At 45.7% G+C, this 18,778-nt stretch overlaps 1 protein-coding gene across 5 annotated transcripts in view; it reads left to right on the top strand.

Moving 5' to 3' along the window:
* lrrk2 (leucine-rich repeat kinase 2) overlaps positions 1-18,778 on the top strand; it is a 75,899-nt gene that overhangs the window by 6,997 nt on the left and 50,124 nt on the right. For 2 of the 5 annotated variants that reach the window (XM_014125703.3, XM_014125702.3), the window contains exons 6-28: positions 540-674; positions 1,354-1,485; positions 1,661-1,780; positions 3,320-3,483; positions 3,618-3,700; positions 3,807-3,913; positions 4,132-4,261; positions 4,735-4,859; positions 5,121-5,254; positions 5,541-5,685; positions 6,919-7,058; positions 7,151-7,279; positions 7,433-7,612; positions 9,455-9,719; positions 9,950-10,138; positions 11,830-11,945; positions 12,144-12,234; positions 12,329-12,540; positions 12,727-12,977; positions 13,244-13,392; positions 13,675-13,768; positions 13,920-14,109; positions 14,463-14,644. In XM_014125703.3, coding sequence (XP_013981178.3) covers positions 540-674; positions 1,354-1,485; positions 1,661-1,780; positions 3,320-3,483; positions 3,618-3,700; positions 3,807-3,913; positions 4,132-4,261; positions 4,735-4,859; positions 5,121-5,254; positions 5,541-5,685; positions 6,919-7,058; positions 7,151-7,279; positions 7,433-7,612; positions 9,455-9,719; positions 9,950-10,138; positions 11,830-11,945; positions 12,144-12,234; positions 12,329-12,540; positions 12,727-12,977; positions 13,244-13,392; positions 13,675-13,768; positions 13,920-14,109; positions 14,463-14,644 — 3,463 coding nt within the window. Of the gene's footprint in view, positions 1-539; positions 675-1,353; positions 1,486-1,660; positions 1,781-3,319; positions 3,484-3,617; positions 3,701-3,788; positions 3,914-4,131; positions 4,262-4,734; positions 4,860-5,120; positions 5,255-5,540; positions 5,686-6,918; positions 7,059-7,150; positions 7,280-7,432; positions 7,613-9,454; positions 9,720-9,949; positions 10,139-11,829; positions 11,946-12,143; positions 12,235-12,328; positions 12,541-12,726; positions 12,978-13,243; positions 13,393-13,674; positions 13,769-13,919; positions 14,110-14,462; positions 14,645-18,778 lie in introns of all 5 variants that reach the window. The other 3 variants (XM_082957398.1, XM_082957397.1, XM_082957399.1) reach the window with 2 other exon arrangements.

Below are 18,778 nucleotides of genomic sequence, written 5' to 3'. Positions count from 1 at the left end.
TAGTTCTTGACACAAACCGGTGTGCCTGGTACCTACTACCATACCCCATTCAAAGTTACTTCAATATTTTGTCTTGCCCATTCACCCTCTGAAGTGCACACACACACAATCCATGTCTCAATTGTTTTGAGGCTTAAAAATCCTTGTTTAACCTGTCTTCTCCTCTTCATCTACATTAATTAAAGTGGATTTAACAAGTGACATCAATCATAGTTTTCACCTGGATTCACCTGGTCAGTCTATGTCATGGAAAGAGCAGGTGTTCTTAATGTATTGTTCACTCAGTGTAGATACCTAGTCACCAGTGTAGATACCTAGTCGCCAGTGGAGATACCTCGTCGCCAGTGGAGATACCTCGTCGCCAGTGGAGATACCTCGTCGCCAGTGGAGATACCTAGGCTGCACTGCAAATTGGGGATTTTGCCTTGCTATCAAAATCTGCAAAGAAGTACTTTGGGGATTTTTTAATGTGTCCTGGGATTTTTCAGGCATATTCCTTCATACTCTGACTGATGTTGTGTGCATCTCTGTGTTGGCAGTGTCTGATGACGACCTGGTAGAGTTTCTGGAGAACCAGGACCACAGTGTGGTTCTAGGTGCTCTCCAGCGTTTTCACGACAGTGAAGACCTGTTTCTGCAGGCCATGAAGGTGCTCCTTCCTCTAGCAGGTCCTGGTAAGTCCCCAATGAAGAAGAATACAAAACTTGTCTGTTTACCCCCCCCCCCCACCCCTCTCTGCTGCTTTTTCTCTTTCCTCTCATATTTTTCTCACATTCCTTTCTAGGACAGTATGTTGAGGGGCCAAATCAATTATTTGTCATTTCTATTCTGGCTGCTAGGCCCACTGAAAACAATTAGTTAGATTTGAGCCTTTTCTCAGAGATTGGTAGATTTTCTCAGTACATATATAGTTATGGGCTTGTCTCACTCCTCACAATGATTATCTTCATTTGAGTTGATCCAATGTCAAGGCTGTTTTCTGTGTGGTATGAGAAATCACCACGTTGTTGTTGGTGTTCTCTGACGTCTGTGTACCTCGTGTATCATGCCACTTCTTTTTCAGATTGTATTCTTTTTTGTGTTTTCTTTTCTGTAGGGTTGCACAATTCTGGCAACTTTCTCAAAATTCCCAGGTTTGCCAGAAATCCTAGTTGGAAGATGGAATCAGGAGGTAATAAGTAAGCAATCCGGGAATCCTCCAGGCTCCAACCTGGATTTCTGGAAAATCTGGGACTTTTGAGAAAGTTACCAGAATTTGGCAACCCTACTTGTCTGTTTCATTTGCTGCTGACATTGAGTTTCCCTTAGATTAATACTTCATTGATACCCTATCTATCATTCAATCAATCGTAGCCAGTAATGTGGAGATCCTGATGTCAGGGGGAGAGAGGTGTTACAGTGTGGTGGCTGGAGCCATGGAGTCGTTCCCAGAGGTCGAGGCACTGCAGGAGGTCGGCTGCTGTCTGTTCAGGAAGTTTACATCAGGTCAGTTCCAGGGTCAGAGGTCATGAGCAGTAGGATTTAAAGCCAAAATACTTTATTTGTTTTTCAGCCACACGACAGCCCTGCAACATGCTGTAAAGTTGAGCGATGAGGCTGGGGAAACCCCCCGGACACCACAAACACACCCCTCACTAATAGTTAAATTTTTCTCTTTCAGAAAGATATTGTAGTATTCTGGTGCTGAATGGGGTGCATAGGGTCACTGTAAGAGCCTGTTTGACTTACCCTGAGAACGCCACTCTACAAGCTGCTGCGCTCTCCTGTCTGGCTGCCCTCAGTGAGTTCACACACACACACACACACACACACACACACACACACACACACACACCACACACACACACACACACACACACACACACACACACAGTTTGTTGACTACACCACGGTTTTAGGCCTACAGTGACAACAAGTCAGCCTAAAGGGAGGAGGTAAGTGAACTGGCATTGTGGTGTCATGACAACAAACTGTCCCTCAATGTCAGCAAAACAAAGGAGTTGATTGTTGACTTCAGGAAGCATATGGGCGAATATGCCCCTATCCACATCAACGGGACAGCAGTAAAAAGAGTCACAAGTTCTAAGTTGTCAAGAAGTAGCAACATCTATTTCCTAAAGCACCGGAAGAAATTCAGCATGCCGTCCCGGATCCTCTCCAAATACTACCGCTGCACCATCGAGAGCATCCTGCCGGTTTACCACGGCCTGGTATGGGAATTGCTCCATCCACGACCACAAGGCCCTCCAGGGGGTGGTGAAGACGGCCCAGTACATCACTGGGACCGTGCTCCCACCCATTCAGGTCATCTACCTAGAACAGTGCCTGAGGAAGGCACACAGCATCATCAAGGACCCCACACAGCCCAGTCACAAGCTGTTCTGTCCCTTACCGTCGTTCAGACGGTATCGGAGCATGAGGTCTGATACTAACAGGCTATCTACAAGACATCAGACTGCTGAACACATGAACTGGCCTGACCACCTGCTCTGATTCTCCATAACTTAGCACACACACACACACCACACACACACACACACACACACACACACACACACACACACACACAAACATTCATGCTACACACACATCACAACTGTTGCTACCAGACTCTTACTATACTGCTCAGTTTCTACACTAGCCCCCCCCCCCTTCCTCAAAGCACAAGTAAATATTGGACTATAAATTGTGCCTTGTATTATACTTAAAATATTGGATATATTCTACTGAACCATTTACGTTCATATTCTTCTTATTTTTTTATTTTACTTTTTCTCCCCAATTTCGTGGTATCCAATTGGTAGTTACAGTCTTGTCCCATCTCTGCAACTCCCGTACGGACTCGGGAGAGGCGAAGGTCGAGAACCGGGCGACCCCAGAAACACAACCCTGCCAAGCTGCTTCTTGACACACTGCTCGCTTAACCTGGAAGCCAGCCGCACCAATGTATCAGAGGAAACACCTTCCAACTGGCGACCGTGTCAGGGTGCATTGCGCCCGGCCCGCCACAGGAGTCGCTACAGCGCCATGGGAAAAGGACATCCCGGCCGGCCAAACCCTCCCCTAACGCGGACAACGCTGGGCCTCAGCCCGGGATCGAACCCGGAGCTGTAGTGATGGCTCAAGCACTGCAGTGTCTTAGACCGCTGCTCCACTCGGGAGACCATATTCTTATATTTTATTACCTCTTACTGTTGTAAGCATTTCGTTGGACGGTGTATACCACGCGTAGATACGGCTAATGAAACTTGAAACACACACACATATCTTTCTTTACACCTGGCTCACCACTGTTGTTTCCTGTTTCTCATCCACTCAGCTCAAACCATAGTGCAGAGCAAAGCTGTGGTGAATGAAGGGATGGAGGAGGGAGAGGCGGAGGAGAACAGAGGGAAGGAGGAGGTGGTGGATGATGTGGGGTTGTGCTGGATGCAGGCCTGCTGCAGAGCTCTGGAGGTCCATGCTGCCGATTCCACAGTGCAGGTAAGTCCTCAGCACTTTATATCACACATCTATTAGCTAGTCTTATATTGACATTTTAGTCACTGTCCTACTACTCTTCCCTCTTTCTGTTTGTCCTCATCTCTCTCTTTCTGTTTCTAACCATCTCCCCCTAGGAAGCTGCATGTTGGGCCATACACAGCCTGCTATTGTATGGCAGCGAGTCATGGCACCATTCCACAGAAGAGCAAGACGGAAGGTAGTCCGTTAGCATGAGCTTTCCTCATGGTATTGTCATTGACCATTCACTTTAGCGTTTACAATCTTGCTGGTATTGTGATTGACAGTGATGGTGTGCTCCCCAGGACACCAGTCCACAGACAGATCATGGCTGCCATGCTGCTCCACTCCTCCTCCCCTGGGGTGTTCCAGGCTGCTGCCAGCGCCATGGGAACGCTCATCACCTACAATAGTGAGTCAGACTCCTAGCTCCTGTTACTACCCATCAACTGTCTGAGGTGACGTCCAGTCAGGTCAGGCTTCAGCCTCTGCTTATTACTGCAGAAGATTTAACAGCTTGTGTGTGTCTGTGTGTGTGTGGTGTGTGTGTGTGTGTGTGTGTGTGTGTGTGTGTGTGTGTGTGTGTGGGTGTGTGTGTGTGTGTGTGTGTGTGTGTGTGTGTATTTGCAGGTAAAATGCAGTCTCTGTTGTTGTCCAACGGCCTCCATGTGAACGTGGTGGAGATGATGAAGAGACATCTGTCCTCTCCAGAGGTCTCCGCGGGTGGATGTAAACTGCTCCACCTGCTCTTCAAGGGAAGGTTGGAATCATTTCAACTGACATGATTTCAACTGACATTTATGCATTCCAGTTGCGGGCTTAGTCTAATTACATCAGTCAACTTCTGAAGAGGTTCCTACTTGCAGATCAGGTTTCTCTTGTGGAACAGGGCTGTCTTACAAAACAGATTTTATCGCAATGAAAATATTCAATATAAATACAGGTTAACAGAATGTTCCAAACTTGTTAGTTTGCGTTATCAGTACTCCGGGCTGACAATCACTGCTCTAGTTTGAAGGTATGTAATGACTAACATAAAAAAGAGGAACTGATGATGCACTGCCCAATTTCGAAATTGCACCTTGTGCTTTCTACTATTACAACTTTCAAGAGTAAGCCTGACTGACTTCCTTAAAAAGTATTATTGTTTTTATTGGGGGGGGACCAGTGGTCCCCACAGTTTGGGAACCACTGGTCTAGGGTACCACTGATGTCCCTTGCCTCTCTCTGTAGGACGGCCAGTCTGGATGAACTGAACATGGCCATGGGTCAGATTCTTAGGGCCATGAAGGCCCATAACTTCATACCTGAGGTCCAGCTGGAAGCTCTGAGGGCCAGCCTGGCCTTCCTCTGTCCTGGTAGGAGACGCACATAGACAGTCAACACTTATGGTGTACAAGTGTTCAAGTATTTACATGTGTTTTTAAAAGTATTTAGGTATGTGTACGTGTTCACAAGGGTTGAAGCATTTTCGAGTGTGCATACGTGTACATACGTGTATCAAGCTCCAGCCATAGTGCCCAAAGCAAGACTGCTAGAGAGTCCTTTTGTCTTAGTCAGCTGTATTTAGCTAATGAAATCTGAATGTATTTTCGGTCATCTTTTGTGTGTTTGAGCAGATAGAAGTTTGCGGGTGTCTGATCACGGTGTGTCTGTGGCTGATCCAGACACAGTGGACGTGTCTCTGAGGGTGCAGAAGAACCAGAGTGTGGTGGAGGGGGCCCACACAGTCTACCTAGAGACGCTCAACAGGGTAATCATATCACCCCATCAAATCACCCCATCATATCACCCCATCAAATCAGGGCCCGTGGTCACAAAGCATCTCAGTAGGAGTATTGATCAAGGATCAGGTCCACCCTGTCCCTGTAATCTTATCTGTTGTGATCTAAAAGGCACATCCTAAAACTGTTACTAGATCAGCACTCCTAATCTGAGACAATTTAGGAATACAATCCCTGGTCCCTAGAATTCACAGTTATCCTTGTTAGTAATAGACTCACCTTAAAATATATACCTTTTTGTTGTTTGTGAGGTAGTTTATTAGCAGTGCAGCCATCCAGGAGTGTGGCCTGCGTGTTCTGTCTGCCCTGGCTGACTGCTCTGGTGCTGTAGACCTGCTCTGTCAACAGGGGGCGATAGACACTGTGCTGCACACACTACAGATGTTCCCTAGGGAACGAGGTGAGAGAGTACTGCTTGCTAAATCTGGCACGTTTACAGAAATGGCGATCAATGTGGATTGTCCCTGTCAAGTAATGTGAATAAAGACAAGTAAAGCAGAGACATAAAGGCTCTGTCCCTGATTCCCTTCCCGCCTCTTCAATATAACTACACTGACTCCCTTCCTGCCTCTTCAATAGAAATACACTGACTCCCTTCCTGCCTCTTCAATAGAAATACACTGACTCCCTTCCCGCCTCTTCAATATAACTACACTGACTCCCTTCCCGCCTCTTCAATATAACTACACTGACTCCCTTCCTGCCTCTTCAATAGAAATACACTGACTCCCTTCCTGCCTCTTCAATAGAAATACACTGACTCCCTTCCTGCCTCTTCAATAGAAATACACTGACTCCCTTCCCGCCTCTTCAATAGAAATACACTGACTCCCTTCCCGCCTCTTCAATAGAAATACACTGACTTCCTTCCTGTCTCTTCAATAGAAATACACTGACTTCCTTCCTGTCTCTTCAATAGAAATACACTGACTTCCTTCCTGTCTCTTCAATAGAAATACACTGACTCCCTTCCTGCCTCTTCAATAGAAATACACTGACTCCCTTCCTGTCTCTTCAATAGAAATACACTGACTCCCTTCCTGCCTCTTCAATAGAATTACACTGACTCCATTCCTGCCTCTTCAATAGAAATACACTGACTCCCTTCCCGCCTCTTCAATAGAACTACACTGACTCCCTTCCCGCCTCTTCAATAGAAATACACTGACTCCCTTCCTGCCTCTTCAATAGAAATACACTGACTCCCTTCCTGCCTCTTCAATAGAAATACACTGACTCCCTTCCTGTCTCTTCAATAGAAATACACTGACTCCCTTCCCGCCTCTTCAATAGAAATACACTGACTCCCTTCCCGCCTCTTCAATAGAAATACACTGACTCCCTTCCTGCCTCTTCAATAGAAATACACTGACTACCTTCCTGCCTCTTCAATAGAAATACACTGACTCCCTTCCTGCCTCTTCAATAGAAATACACTGACTCCCTTCCTGCCTCTTCAATAGAAATACACTGACTCCCTTCCCGCCTCTTCAATAGAAATACACTGACTCCCTTCCTGCCTCTTCAATAGAAATACACTGACTCCCTTCCTGCCTCTTCAATAGAAATACACTGACTCCCTTCCTGCGTCTTCAATAGAAATACACTGACTCCCTTCCTGCGTCTTCAATAGAAATACACTACTGGGGCCTAAACCTCCTCTACTGCCTTGTGTCTAAGAAGAAGCTGTCCAGAATGATAGTTCCCGTCCTGGCGTCTGTTCTCGTTACCAGTCTTCTGCAGTACAGAGAGGACACAGAGATGCTGTTAAAGGTGAGTAATCCTCTATGGTCCTCAAAGCCATATTAGTCTAGAAGATTACCAGTTATTTCAATTAATGACAAACATTTGTTTTTACTAAATAGGGGTTCCAGGTGGCCCTTCGAATGCTGGACGCCTGCTCAGGGGCAGCAGGGGAGCTGCAGAGGGAAGGCTTTGACAGACAGATCTTCCTCCAGCTCAAAGAAGAACCACCCGACCGGTGCAGCTACCCGGTAAGCGTGTGTGTTTCTGTGTGTCTGTTTTCATACTCTGTAATCCTTGGTCTTCTTCCTTCCTTACCCATCTCATAACTTCCCCTTCTCCCCCCATTATCTCCCCACCTCTCTCTGTCTCTCTCTCATCTTTGTCTCTCTCTCTTCCTCTAGCTCTCCCAGCTGCGTAAGGCTGCATGCCTGGCCCTGTCCAAGATGTGTGGCGATGCAGAGCTGAGGTACAGTATGCTGGAGAAGGCCTGTAAGGACGGGGATGTGCTCATGGCTGAGTGTCTCATCCAGCTCGGAGCCGACATCAACAAGAAGACCAAGACCGAGTCGCTCATATACCAGGTCAGCAATGATCTCTATGGGGATCTGATGAAATATGATCTGTGTATGTACAGTTGTATGTGTGTATGTACAGCTGTATGTGTGTATGTACAGTTGAAGTTGGAAGTTTACATGCACCTTAGCCAAATACATTTCAACTCAGTTTTTCACAATTCCTGACATTTAATCCTAGTAAACATTCCCTGTCTTAGGTCAGTTAGGATCACCACTTTATTTTAAGAATGTGAAATGTCAGAAAAATAGTAGAGAGAATGATTTATTTCAGCTCACATTCCCAGTGGGTCAGAAGTTTACATACACTCAATTAGTATTTGGTAGCATTGCCTTTAAATTGTTTAACTTGGGTCAAACATTTTGGGTAGCCTTCCACAAAAATGTTCCAAGCTGTTTAAAGGCACAGTCAACTTAGTGTATGTAACCTTCTGACCCACTGGAATTGTGATACAGTGAATCATAAGTGAAATAATCTGTCTATAAACAATTCCAATCAATCAAATGTATTTATAAAGCCCTTCTTACATCAGCTGATGTCACAAAGTGCTGTACAGAAACCCAGCCTAAAACCCCAAACAGCAAGCAATGCAGGTGTAGAAGCACAGTGGCTAGGAAAAACTCCCTAGAAAGGCCAGAACCTAGGAAGAAACCTAGAGAGGAACCAGGCTATGAGGGGTGGCCAGTCCTCTTCTGGCTGTGCCGGGTGGAGATTATAACAGAACATGGCCAAGATGTTCAAATGTTCATAGATGACCAGCAGGGTCAAATAATAATAATCACAGTGGTTGTCGAGGGTGCAACAGGTCAGCACCTCAGGAGTAAATGTCAGTTGGCTTTTCATAGCCGATCATTCAGAGTATCTCTACCGCTCCTGCTGTCTCTAGAGAGTTGAAAACAGCAGGTCTGGGACAGGTAGCACGTCCGGTAAACAGGTCAGGGTTCCATAGCCGCAGGCAGAACAGTTGAAACTGGAGCAGCAGCCCGGCCAGGTGGACTGGGGACAGCAAGGAGTCATCAGGCCAGGTAGTCCTGAGGCATGGTCCTCGGGCTCAGGTCCTCTGAGAAAGAAAAAGGGAGAAAGAGAATTAGAAAGCATACTTAAATTCACACAGGACACAGGATAAGACAAGAGAAATACTCCAGATATAACAGACTGACCCTAGCCCCCCGACACATAAACTACTGCAGCATAAATACTGGAGGCTGAGACAGGAGGGGTCGGGAGACACTGTGGCCCCGTCCGATGATACCCCCGGACAGGGCCAAATAGGCAGGATATAACTACACCCACTTTTCCAAAGCACAGCCCCCACACCACTAGAGGGATATCTTCAACCACCAACTTACCATCCTGAGACAAGGCCGAGTATAGCCCACAAAGATCTCCGCCACGGCACAACTCAAGGGGGGGCGCCAACCCAGATTGTTGGAAACATTGTTGGAAAAATTACTTGTGTCATGCACAAAGTAGATGTCCTAGCTGACTTGCCAAAACTATAGTTTGTTAATAAGAAATTTGCGGAGTGGTTAAAAAATGAGTTTTAATGACTCCAACCTAAGTGTATGTAAACCTCCAACTTCAACTGTATGTACAGTACCAGTCAAGAGTTTGGACACACCTACTCATTCAAAGGTTTTTCTTTATTTTTACTATTTTCTACATTGTAGAATAATAGTGAAGACATCAAAACTATGAAATAACACATGAAATCATGAACTTATCCTCTGGGTCTTTCAGGCCCAAAACATTTTCACAATTAGTTTCACTTTGGGAACTCAGTTCCTAGGCGTTGCCCTTCGACCCCCCTCCTCCCCGCTCAACCACTTCCCCACTGCATCCCCTCCCAGGTGTGTGAGCAGGGCGGGCCTCTGGAGCTTGTGGTGCTGCTTCTCAGCCGTGGGGTCCATGAGCAGCACCTGCGTGGTGCCCTGGGGGCCAGCGTGCGTCGTGGGGACGGCCCTGCGGTCATCCAGCTACTGGGGCGTCTGGGGCTGGACCTGAACAACAATGCCCTCTGTCTGGGGGGGTTCAGGCTGGGTCGGGTGGATGCTGCCTGGCTCATCCCCCTGCTGTCTGAACGAGGTCGCGCCAACAGTCTACGCTCCAGCACAAGTGAGTCTAGTCACTGATGCTGATTTCCAGTTATAGACCCTCCTTCTTAGATTCTCCTGTAGATCTCTATATCTTATTTGAAGGAAAGCTGTAACTATCATATTGCTTACACATTTCCAATCTAGAATGAATATAATTTTTTTGTTGTTGTTATGTACAGTACGGGTTCATATGTATTTGGGTCAAAAACCTGGGATAAAGGATGTGTGTTCTCTGTGTTATATTTTCAGGTAAGGGTGCATGTTTAGCTCGGTACGTTTTATCCTTCCAGAGGGGTAAGACGATCCCTACCCCCTCGACCCCCAGCTCTCGAGCTGACCCCTGCCTTACCTCTGGGTACATGTCAGACGAGAGTGATGACTCCAGCTTCCTGTCTTTAGAGGACAGTCTGGTCTTCAACGACGATATGGAGAGTGACGGTGAGGACCATGAGACACACAGAACAGCGCTCCTTGTCAACTTTCAAATCATGTTTATTTCAAACTGTTTACTCAGTCTTGATAATCACAATGGAATCACTTGGTAAGAAATAGCCACAAGTTAAACAAGGTTATTTGGTATCTAATAAACTCAGCAAAAAAGAAACTTCCTCTCACTGTCAAGTGCATTTATTTTCAGCAAACTTAACATGTGTAAATATGTGTATGAACATAACAAGATTCAACAACTGAGACATAAACTGAACAAGTTCCACAAACATGTGACTAACAGAAATGGAATAATGTGTCCCTGAACAAAGGGGGGGTCAAAATCAAAAGTAACAGTCAGTATCTGGTGTGGCCACCAGCTGCATTAAGTACTGCAGTGCATCTCCTTCTCATTTGCACCAGATTTGCCAGTTCTTGCTGTGAGATGTTAACCCACTCTTCCACCAAGGCACCTGCAAGTTCCTGGACATTTCTTGGGGGAATGGCCCTAGCCCTCACCTTCTGATCCAACAAGTCCCAGACGTGCTCAATGGAATTGAAATCCGGGCTCTTCGCTGGCCATGGCAGAACACTGACATTCCTGTCTTGCAGGAAATCACGCACAGAATGAGCAGTATAGCTTGTGGCATTGTCATGCTGGAGGGTCATGTCAGGATGAGCCTGCAGGAAGGGTACCACATGAGGGAGGAGGATGTCTTCCCTGTAACGCACAGCGTTGAGATTGTCTGCAGTGACAACAAGCTCAATCCAATGATGATGTGACACACCGCCCCAGACCATGACGGACCCTCCACCTCCAAATCGATCCCGCTCAAGAGTACAGGCTTCGGTGTAACGCTCATTCCTTTGACGATAAACGCAAATCCGGCCATCACCCCTGGTGAAACAAAACCGCGACTTGTCAGTGAAGAGCACTTTTTGCCAGTCCTGTCTGGTCCAGCGACGGTGGGTTTGTGCCCATAGGCGACGTTGTCTGGTGAGGACCTGCCTTACAACAGGCCTACAAGCCCTCAGTCCAGCCTCTCTCAGCCTATTGCGGACAGTCTGAGCACTGATGGAGGGATTGTGCGTTCCTGGTGTAACTCGGGCAGTTGTTGTTGCCATCCTGTACCTGTCCCGCAGGTGTGATGTTTGGATGTACCGATCCTGTGCAGGTGTTGTTACACGTGGTCTGCCATTGCGAGGACGATCAGCTGTCCGTCCTGTCTCCCTGTAGCGCTGTGTTAGGTGTCTCACATTGCAATTTATTACCCTGGCCACATCTGCAGTCCTCATGCCTCCTTCCAGCATGCCTAAGGCACGTTCACGCAGATGAGCAGGGACCCTGGGCATCTTTTTTTGTGTGTTTTTCAGAATCAGTAGAAAGGCCTCTTTAGTGTCCTAAGTTTTCATAACTGTGACCTTAATTGCCTGCTGTCTGTAAGCTGTTAGTGTCTTAACGACCGTTCCACAGGTGCATGTTCATTAACTGTTGAATGGGACAGTGTTTAAACCCTTTACAACGAAGATCTGTGAAGTTATTTGGATTTTTACGAATTATCTTTGAAAGACAGGGTCCTGAAAAAGGGACATTTCTTTTTTTGCTGAGTTTATAATAGCTAATTTGGTGACTGTTAATTATTGGCCACAGTTGCCTTATTTTGGGAATGTCTTGCTTACTGGATGTCTCCATATTTTCATAGGAAGTGATTCGCTTTCGTTGGCACTGTCCCCCATGTCCACCAATGATTTGTCAGAGGAGTGGAAGGCAGGGTCACAGAAGAGGAAGAACGGCCGTCGCAGGCACTTTAGCTCCGAGGTGGGCTATCTTCTTTACGACCAATATAAATATTGTTTATTTTTTAACTTACTCTATTTCAGAGAAAAAACTCAACTGTCCCCCTCTATCTTTCTTGCTCTCTCGCTCTCTTTCAATAAATGATTGAATGAATTAAATTAAGATATGTGCCAATCAATTTACCAAAATAACCAATTCATTTACTAACCAATCAAACAGTCCTGTATCCATCCACAGGGAGTCCAGGGTGAGGTTGAGCTCAACGAGCCACTTCAGAGGAGGTATGGCAGGACAACGCCTAACCAGAAAGGTACTTACAGTACATTAGTTTTACTTGCCCTTGTTCAAAATATCAGTGGTATCATATCAATGGTAATCCATTATTTCTATTGTTTCTACTGCAGGTATTCACTCCCCAGTCTTGAGCTCTGGGTATAACTCCTCCCCTCTGGGTGGGGACAGAGAGTGGATCCGCCTGCTGGACCTATCAGGAAATGAGCTGGACTCTGTGTCATGTTTGTTGGACGAGGGTTCTATCCGACAGCAGCTGGAGCACCTGTATCGACTAGACTTGAGCCAGAACAGCCTATCGGAGTTCCCCTCTGGGCTGTGTGAGGTGTGGGGTCTGTTCAGAATGCTTCAATGTTGAATAAATGATGCAAAATGTAAAAATGGTGGTGAATTCAATGTTCGTTTAATCTACAGAATCTTGTCAGTATCTAAAAAAAATATTCATAATTTTATATAATTTATAGTTGCCATGATTTATTTAATACTTCAAAATAATAATTATACTTCTTAGAGCTTGAAGAGTCTGACACGTCTGGATCTCCAAGGCAACCAGTTGCAGTCGTTGCCGGCAGAGCTTCTGGCCCTGCCCTCACTGAGCATGCTCAACGTGTCACGTAACTGTGTCGGCCCACTTCTGACCCTTGACCCCGCCGTCACCTGCCCGTCGCTACGGCAACTCAACCTGTCCTACAACCACATCACCACCTTCCCCCACCAGCTGGGCCGGGCCATGGAGCGACTGGAGGAGCTGTCCCTCGAGGGGTATGATGGGAAATGGAGTTCTTTGGATCACTGCTGAATGTTTTACTTTAGCTGTGTAATAGGCACAAAATTATATTATAAATAATTACAAAGCAGGAATTGGTGTTTAATTTTTGTCAAACGTACATTTTACCCATCTGGCACTAGACAGGTTCAATTAAATCCGTAAAAATATTTGAAAGAAAACTACTCTGATTTGAACCCAAGTATGTGACATAAAATATCATAAATATAACTTTGTCTCTACACGTTTTCCTCTCCTGTAGGAACAGAATGAGTGAGCTGTGGTCTCCTCTGTGTCTTCCGGAGATGAAGCTCCTAGACATCAGTAAGAACAGTGTGGAGAGCATCTCACGTGACTTCCTGTCTGGCTGCCCCAAACTAGAGAACTTCAGTGCTTGTACCAACCAACTCAGTAAGTACATGCTAACACAGTTACTTACTTAATACTTTTTAATGCTGACAGAATATGGGGCCTGTACTAGTTCTCCAATGCTGTCTTACAATGGATTATTATTTGGCACTATTATTAGGCATATCTGTGAAAGTCATTCAAGTCAAACCGATTTCTAGAAAAAGTATTGCCAGACAAATTAATAAATGTTGTTAATTCTAGATAAACAGTTAATTTGTGTATGTAGCGACATAAGAACATATTCATTGTATGACATTGTGTTTTGTGTTTCTGCTGTCATAGGTTCGCTGTCACATCTTCCCTCAAAGATAACAACTCTGAAGTTATCACAGAACAGTTTCACTACCATTCCTCAAGCCGTTCTGGATCTTCCAAAGTAAGTTTGATGTTTTAGTGAAGGCAACTACATTGTTGTAGAAGGCGTTTATTAGTTAACTATTAATTGAGTAAAACTGCTTATTAGTGTGCAAAAATGTATCTGGCTTGAGATTCAAAATGACTCATCCTTGCTTTTTCTTTGCTTTCAGTTTACGGTCCGTGGATATGAGGACCAATGACATCACAGTTTTACCGGGGCCGTGCGCCTGGGCATCGGTCAACCTGCGGGAGCTCATGTTCGGTCAGAACCGCATCGGAGTGCTGGACCTGAGTGGACCTGAAGTTTACAAGTGGGCCAGACTGGAGAAACTACACCTGAGTGACAATAAGCTCACAGAGGTCAGCATTTATTTATTCATCTTATTAATATGTCATTAACATGGTCATTTAGCAGACGCCAAAGTGACTGACAGTGATCACACGTGTCACAATAAGTATGTGGCATTTGTTAGCACCAGGCACTCTAACTAACTACCATTGAAACGGTCGTATATGGTGAACAGGGACAATACAGTACTCAATGCTTCTCACACCTCCATGATAAACTGGATGTTCTCTCTAGAACAGGTCTCTCTTGTAAAATATATGTTATCTCAAGGAGAATAAAAAGGTTACATAAAATATATTTTAAAATATAAAAGTACATTTCCTATCAGTAGTATTATTGACCTTTTCACCCCTGTCTGTTTCAGGTCCCTCCTCAGATCGGCCTGCTGGAGGAGCTGACCTCTCTCGACTTGAGCCGTAATGGCGGCCTGCGCTCCTTCCCTGACGAGATGGGCAAGCTGAGCAGGCTGTGGGACTTGCCACTGGATGGCTTGCGCCTCAGCCTGGATCTCAAGCACATTGGCAACAAGACCAAAGACATAGTCAGGTGAATGTCTGCAAAGAAATGCTTACTTCAGGTTCCTTCTCGACAATGAAACAACAATAAGAAATAAGAAAATATCAGAATACGAACATGAAGTAAATGGCTCAAAAGAATAAATATTTTAGCATAAGTATAATTCAGGAAAGAACCATTTATAGTCCAATATTTACTTGTGTTTTGGGGAAGGGGGGATGGGAGGCAGTGTATAAACTGAGCAGTATAATGGTAGCAGCAGTTGTGATGTGTGTGTGCTAAGTTATGGAGAATCAGAGCAGGTGGTCAGGACAGTTCATGTGTTCAGCAGTCTGATGTCTTGTAGATAGCCTGTTAGTATCAGACCTCATGCTCCGATACCGTCTGAACGACGGTAAGGGACAGAACAGCTTGTGACTGGGCTGTGTGGGGTCCTTGATGATGCTGTGTGCCTTCCTCAGGCACTGTTCTAGGTAGATGACCTGAATGGGTGGGAGCACGGTCCCAGTGATGTACTGGGCCGTCTTCACCACCCCCTGGAGGGCCTTGTGGTCGTGGATGGAGCAATTCCCATAGCAGGCCGTGGTAAACCGGCAGGATGCTCTCGATGGTGCACATGGTTTCCAGGTGTTTGATGCCATTCTATTTGCTCCGTTCCGGCCATTATTATGAGCCGTTCTGTCTTCCGCAGCCTCAGCTGGTAGAGGTGTTGTTGCGTCCTCTTGACAATAGTGGTGGTGTTGGTCCATGACACATCCTAGGTGATGTGGACGCCGAGGAACTTAAAACTGCTTACTCTATACTGCAATCCCGTTGATGTGGATCGGGGCATGTTCCCTCCACTGCTTCAAGAAATCAACAAGACGTTGAGGAAGAGGTTGTTGTCATTATACCACAATGCCAGTTCACTTACCTCCTCCCTATAGGCTGACTCATCATTGTTGGTTATCAGGCCTACAATCATGGTGTCGTGCAAAGCCATGCAATCGTGGGTGAAGACGGAGAACAATAGAGGACTGAGGACAGACCCCTGGGGGACACTGTGTTAAGAGTCAGTGTTGTTGCCAATCCTCACAGCCTGTGGTCTACTTGTCAGGAAGTCCAGGATCCAGTTGCAGTGTCAAGCTTGGTGGGAGCTTGGTGGGAACAATAGTGTTGAATGCGAAACTGTAGTCCATTTTTTTATTTTTTTTATTTCACTAGGCAAGTCAGTTAAGAACAAATTGTTATTTACAATGACAGCCTACCAGGGAACAGTGGGTTAACTGCATTGTTCAGGGGCAGAACAACATTCTTTTTTTTACCTTGTGTGCTCGGGGATTCGATCCAGCAACCATTCTCACATAGGTGTTCTTCTTGTCCAGATGTGTTACGGCTGTGTGAATAGCGATGGAAATGGCATCTTCTGTAAATCTGTTGGGTAGGCAAATTGGAGTGGGTCCAGCATGCTGGCCTTGATGTGAGCCATGACCAGCCTCTCAAAGCACTTCATGTTGGCCCGAGGTGAGCGCAATGGGCCGGTAGTCATTTGGGCATGTCACCTTGTTTTTGGGCATTGGGACGATGGTGGTCTCCTTAAAGCAGGTGTGGACTACAGCCTGAGACAGGGAAAGGTTGAAGTGACAGCGAACAAGCCCGCCAGCTGGTCACCACACACTCTGAGGACACGGCCAGGGATGCCACCTGGGCTGGCGGCTTTGTGAGTATTCACTCTTTTGAGAGTTTTCTGCACGTCAGCGTCGGAGAGCGAAAGCACCTGGTCGTCTGGAGCAGTGAGAGTCTTCCTGGATGGCTCCGTATTGTCTGCCTCAAAGCGAGCATAGAATGTGTTAACCTCATCTGGGAGAGAGGCTTCGGTGGGTACCGCACAGCTGGATTTGCCTTTGTAGTCTGTGATCGTCTATAGTCTTTGCAACATGCGAGGCGAGTCTGAGTTGTCAAACATCAATACATGTTTGAGTCTGTATTGTCTTTTTGCGTCCCCAATGGATTCGCGGAGCTTGTACCTGATGACATTGAATGCTACAGTACCAGCTCTCAGCATTGTATGGATATCTTCGTTCATCCAGGGTTTTGGTTGGGGTATGTCCGGATTGTTTTTCAGCTGCAGGGACTGGGAGACTAGTCCGGATCGAGGGAAAAATGTACAAAGCAAAGTACATAGAGATCCTTCATGAAAACTTGCTCCAGAGCCCTCAGGACCTCAGACTGGGGCAAAGGTTCACCTTCCAACAATACAACAATCCTAAGCACACAACCAAGACAACACAGGAGTGGCTTGGGGACAAGTCTCTGAATGTCCTTGAGTGGCCCAACCAGAGACTGGACTTGAAACCGAGCAAACATTTCTGGAGAGATCTGAAAATAGATGTGCAGCGACGCTCCCAATCTAACCTGACAGAGCGTGAGAGGATCTGCAGAGAAGAATGGGAGAAACTCTCCGAATACTGGTGTGCCAACTTGTACAGTTGAAGTCGGAAGTTTACATACACCTTAGCCAAATACATTTAAACTCAGTTTTTCACAATTCTTGACATTTAATCCTAGTAAATATTCCTTGTTTTAGGTCAGTTAGGATCACCACTTTATTTTAAGAATGTGAAATGTCAGAATAATAGTAGAGAGAGTGATTTATTTCAGCTTTTATTTCTTTCATCACGTTCCCAGTGGGTCAGAAGTTAGTATTTGGTAGCATTGCCTTTCAATTGTTTAACTTGGGTCAAACATTTCAGGTAGCCTTTCACAAGCTTCCCACAATAAGTTTGGTGAATTTTGGCCCATTCCTCCTGACAGAGCTGGTGTAACTGAGTCAGGTTTGTAGACCTCCTTGCTCGCACATGCATTTTCAGTCCTGCCCACACATTTTCTATGGGATTGAGGTCAGGGCTTTGTGATGGCCACTCCAATACCTTGACTTTGTTGTCCTTAAGCCTTTTTGCCACAACTCTGGAAGTATGCTTGGGGTCATTGTCCATTTGGAAAACCCATTTGCGACCATACTTTAACTTCCTGACTGATGTCTTGAGATGTTGCTTCAATATATCCACATATTTTTCCTGCCTCATGATACCATCTATTTTGTGAAGTACACCAGGCCCTCCTGCAGCAAAGCACCCCCACAACATGATGCTGCCACCCCCGTGCTTCACGGTTGGCATGGTGTTCTTCGGCTTGGAAGCCTCCTCCTTTTTCCTCCAAACATAACGATGGTCATTATGGCCAAACAGTTCTATTTTTGTTTCATCAGACCAGAGGACATTTCTCCAAAAAGTACGATCTTTGTCCCCCTGTGCAATTGCAAACCGTAGTCTGGCTTTTTTATGGCGGTTTTGGAGCAGTGGCTTCTTCCTTGCTGAGCGGCCTTTCAGGTTATGTCGATATAGGACTCGTTTTACTGTGGATATAGATACTTTTGTACCTGTTTCCTCCAGCATCTTCACAAGGTCCTTTGCTGTTGTTCTGTGATTGATTTGCACTTTTCGCACCAAAGTACGTTCATCTCTAGGAGACAGAATGCGTCTCCTTTCTGAGCGGTATGACGGCTGCGTGGTCCCTTGGTGTTTATACTTGCGTACTATTGTTTGTACAGATGAACGTGGTACCTTCAGGAGTTTGGAAATTGCTCCCAAGGATGAACCAGATTTGTGGAGGTCTAGAATTCTTTTCTGAAGTCTTGGCTGATTTCTTTTGATTTTCCCATTATGTCAAGCAAAGAGGCACTGAGTTTGAAGGTAGGCCTTGAAATACATCCACAGGTACACCTCCAATTGACTCAAATTATGTCAATTACCCTGTCAGAAGCTTCTAAAGCCATGACATCATTTTCTGGCATTTTTCAAGCTGTTTAAAGGCACAGTCAACTTAGTGTATGTACACTTCTGACCCGCTGGAATTGTGATACAGTGACAAATGAAATTTTCTGTCTGTAAACAATTGTTGGAGAAATTACTTGTGTCATGCGCAAAGTAGCTGTCTTTACCAACTTGCCAAAAGTATGAGTGGTTGAAAAATGAGTTTTAATGACTCCAACCTAAGTGTATGTAAACTTCCGACTTCAACTGTAGCGTCATACCCAAGAAGACAAGGCTGTAGTCGATGCCAAAGGTGCTTCAACAAATTACTGAGTAAAGGGTCTGAATACTTATGTAAATGTGATATTTCAGT

The sequence above is a fragment of the Salmo salar genome, chromosome 10 (genome assembly GCF_965601325.2).
Source record: "Salmo salar chromosome 10, fSalSal1, whole genome shotgun sequence".
In the NCBI taxonomy this organism is placed as follows: domain Eukaryota; kingdom Metazoa; phylum Chordata; class Actinopteri; order Salmoniformes; family Salmonidae; genus Salmo; species Salmo salar.
Note: the sequence above shows the minus strand (reverse complement) of the source record. Positions and strands in the feature narration are given on the sequence as shown.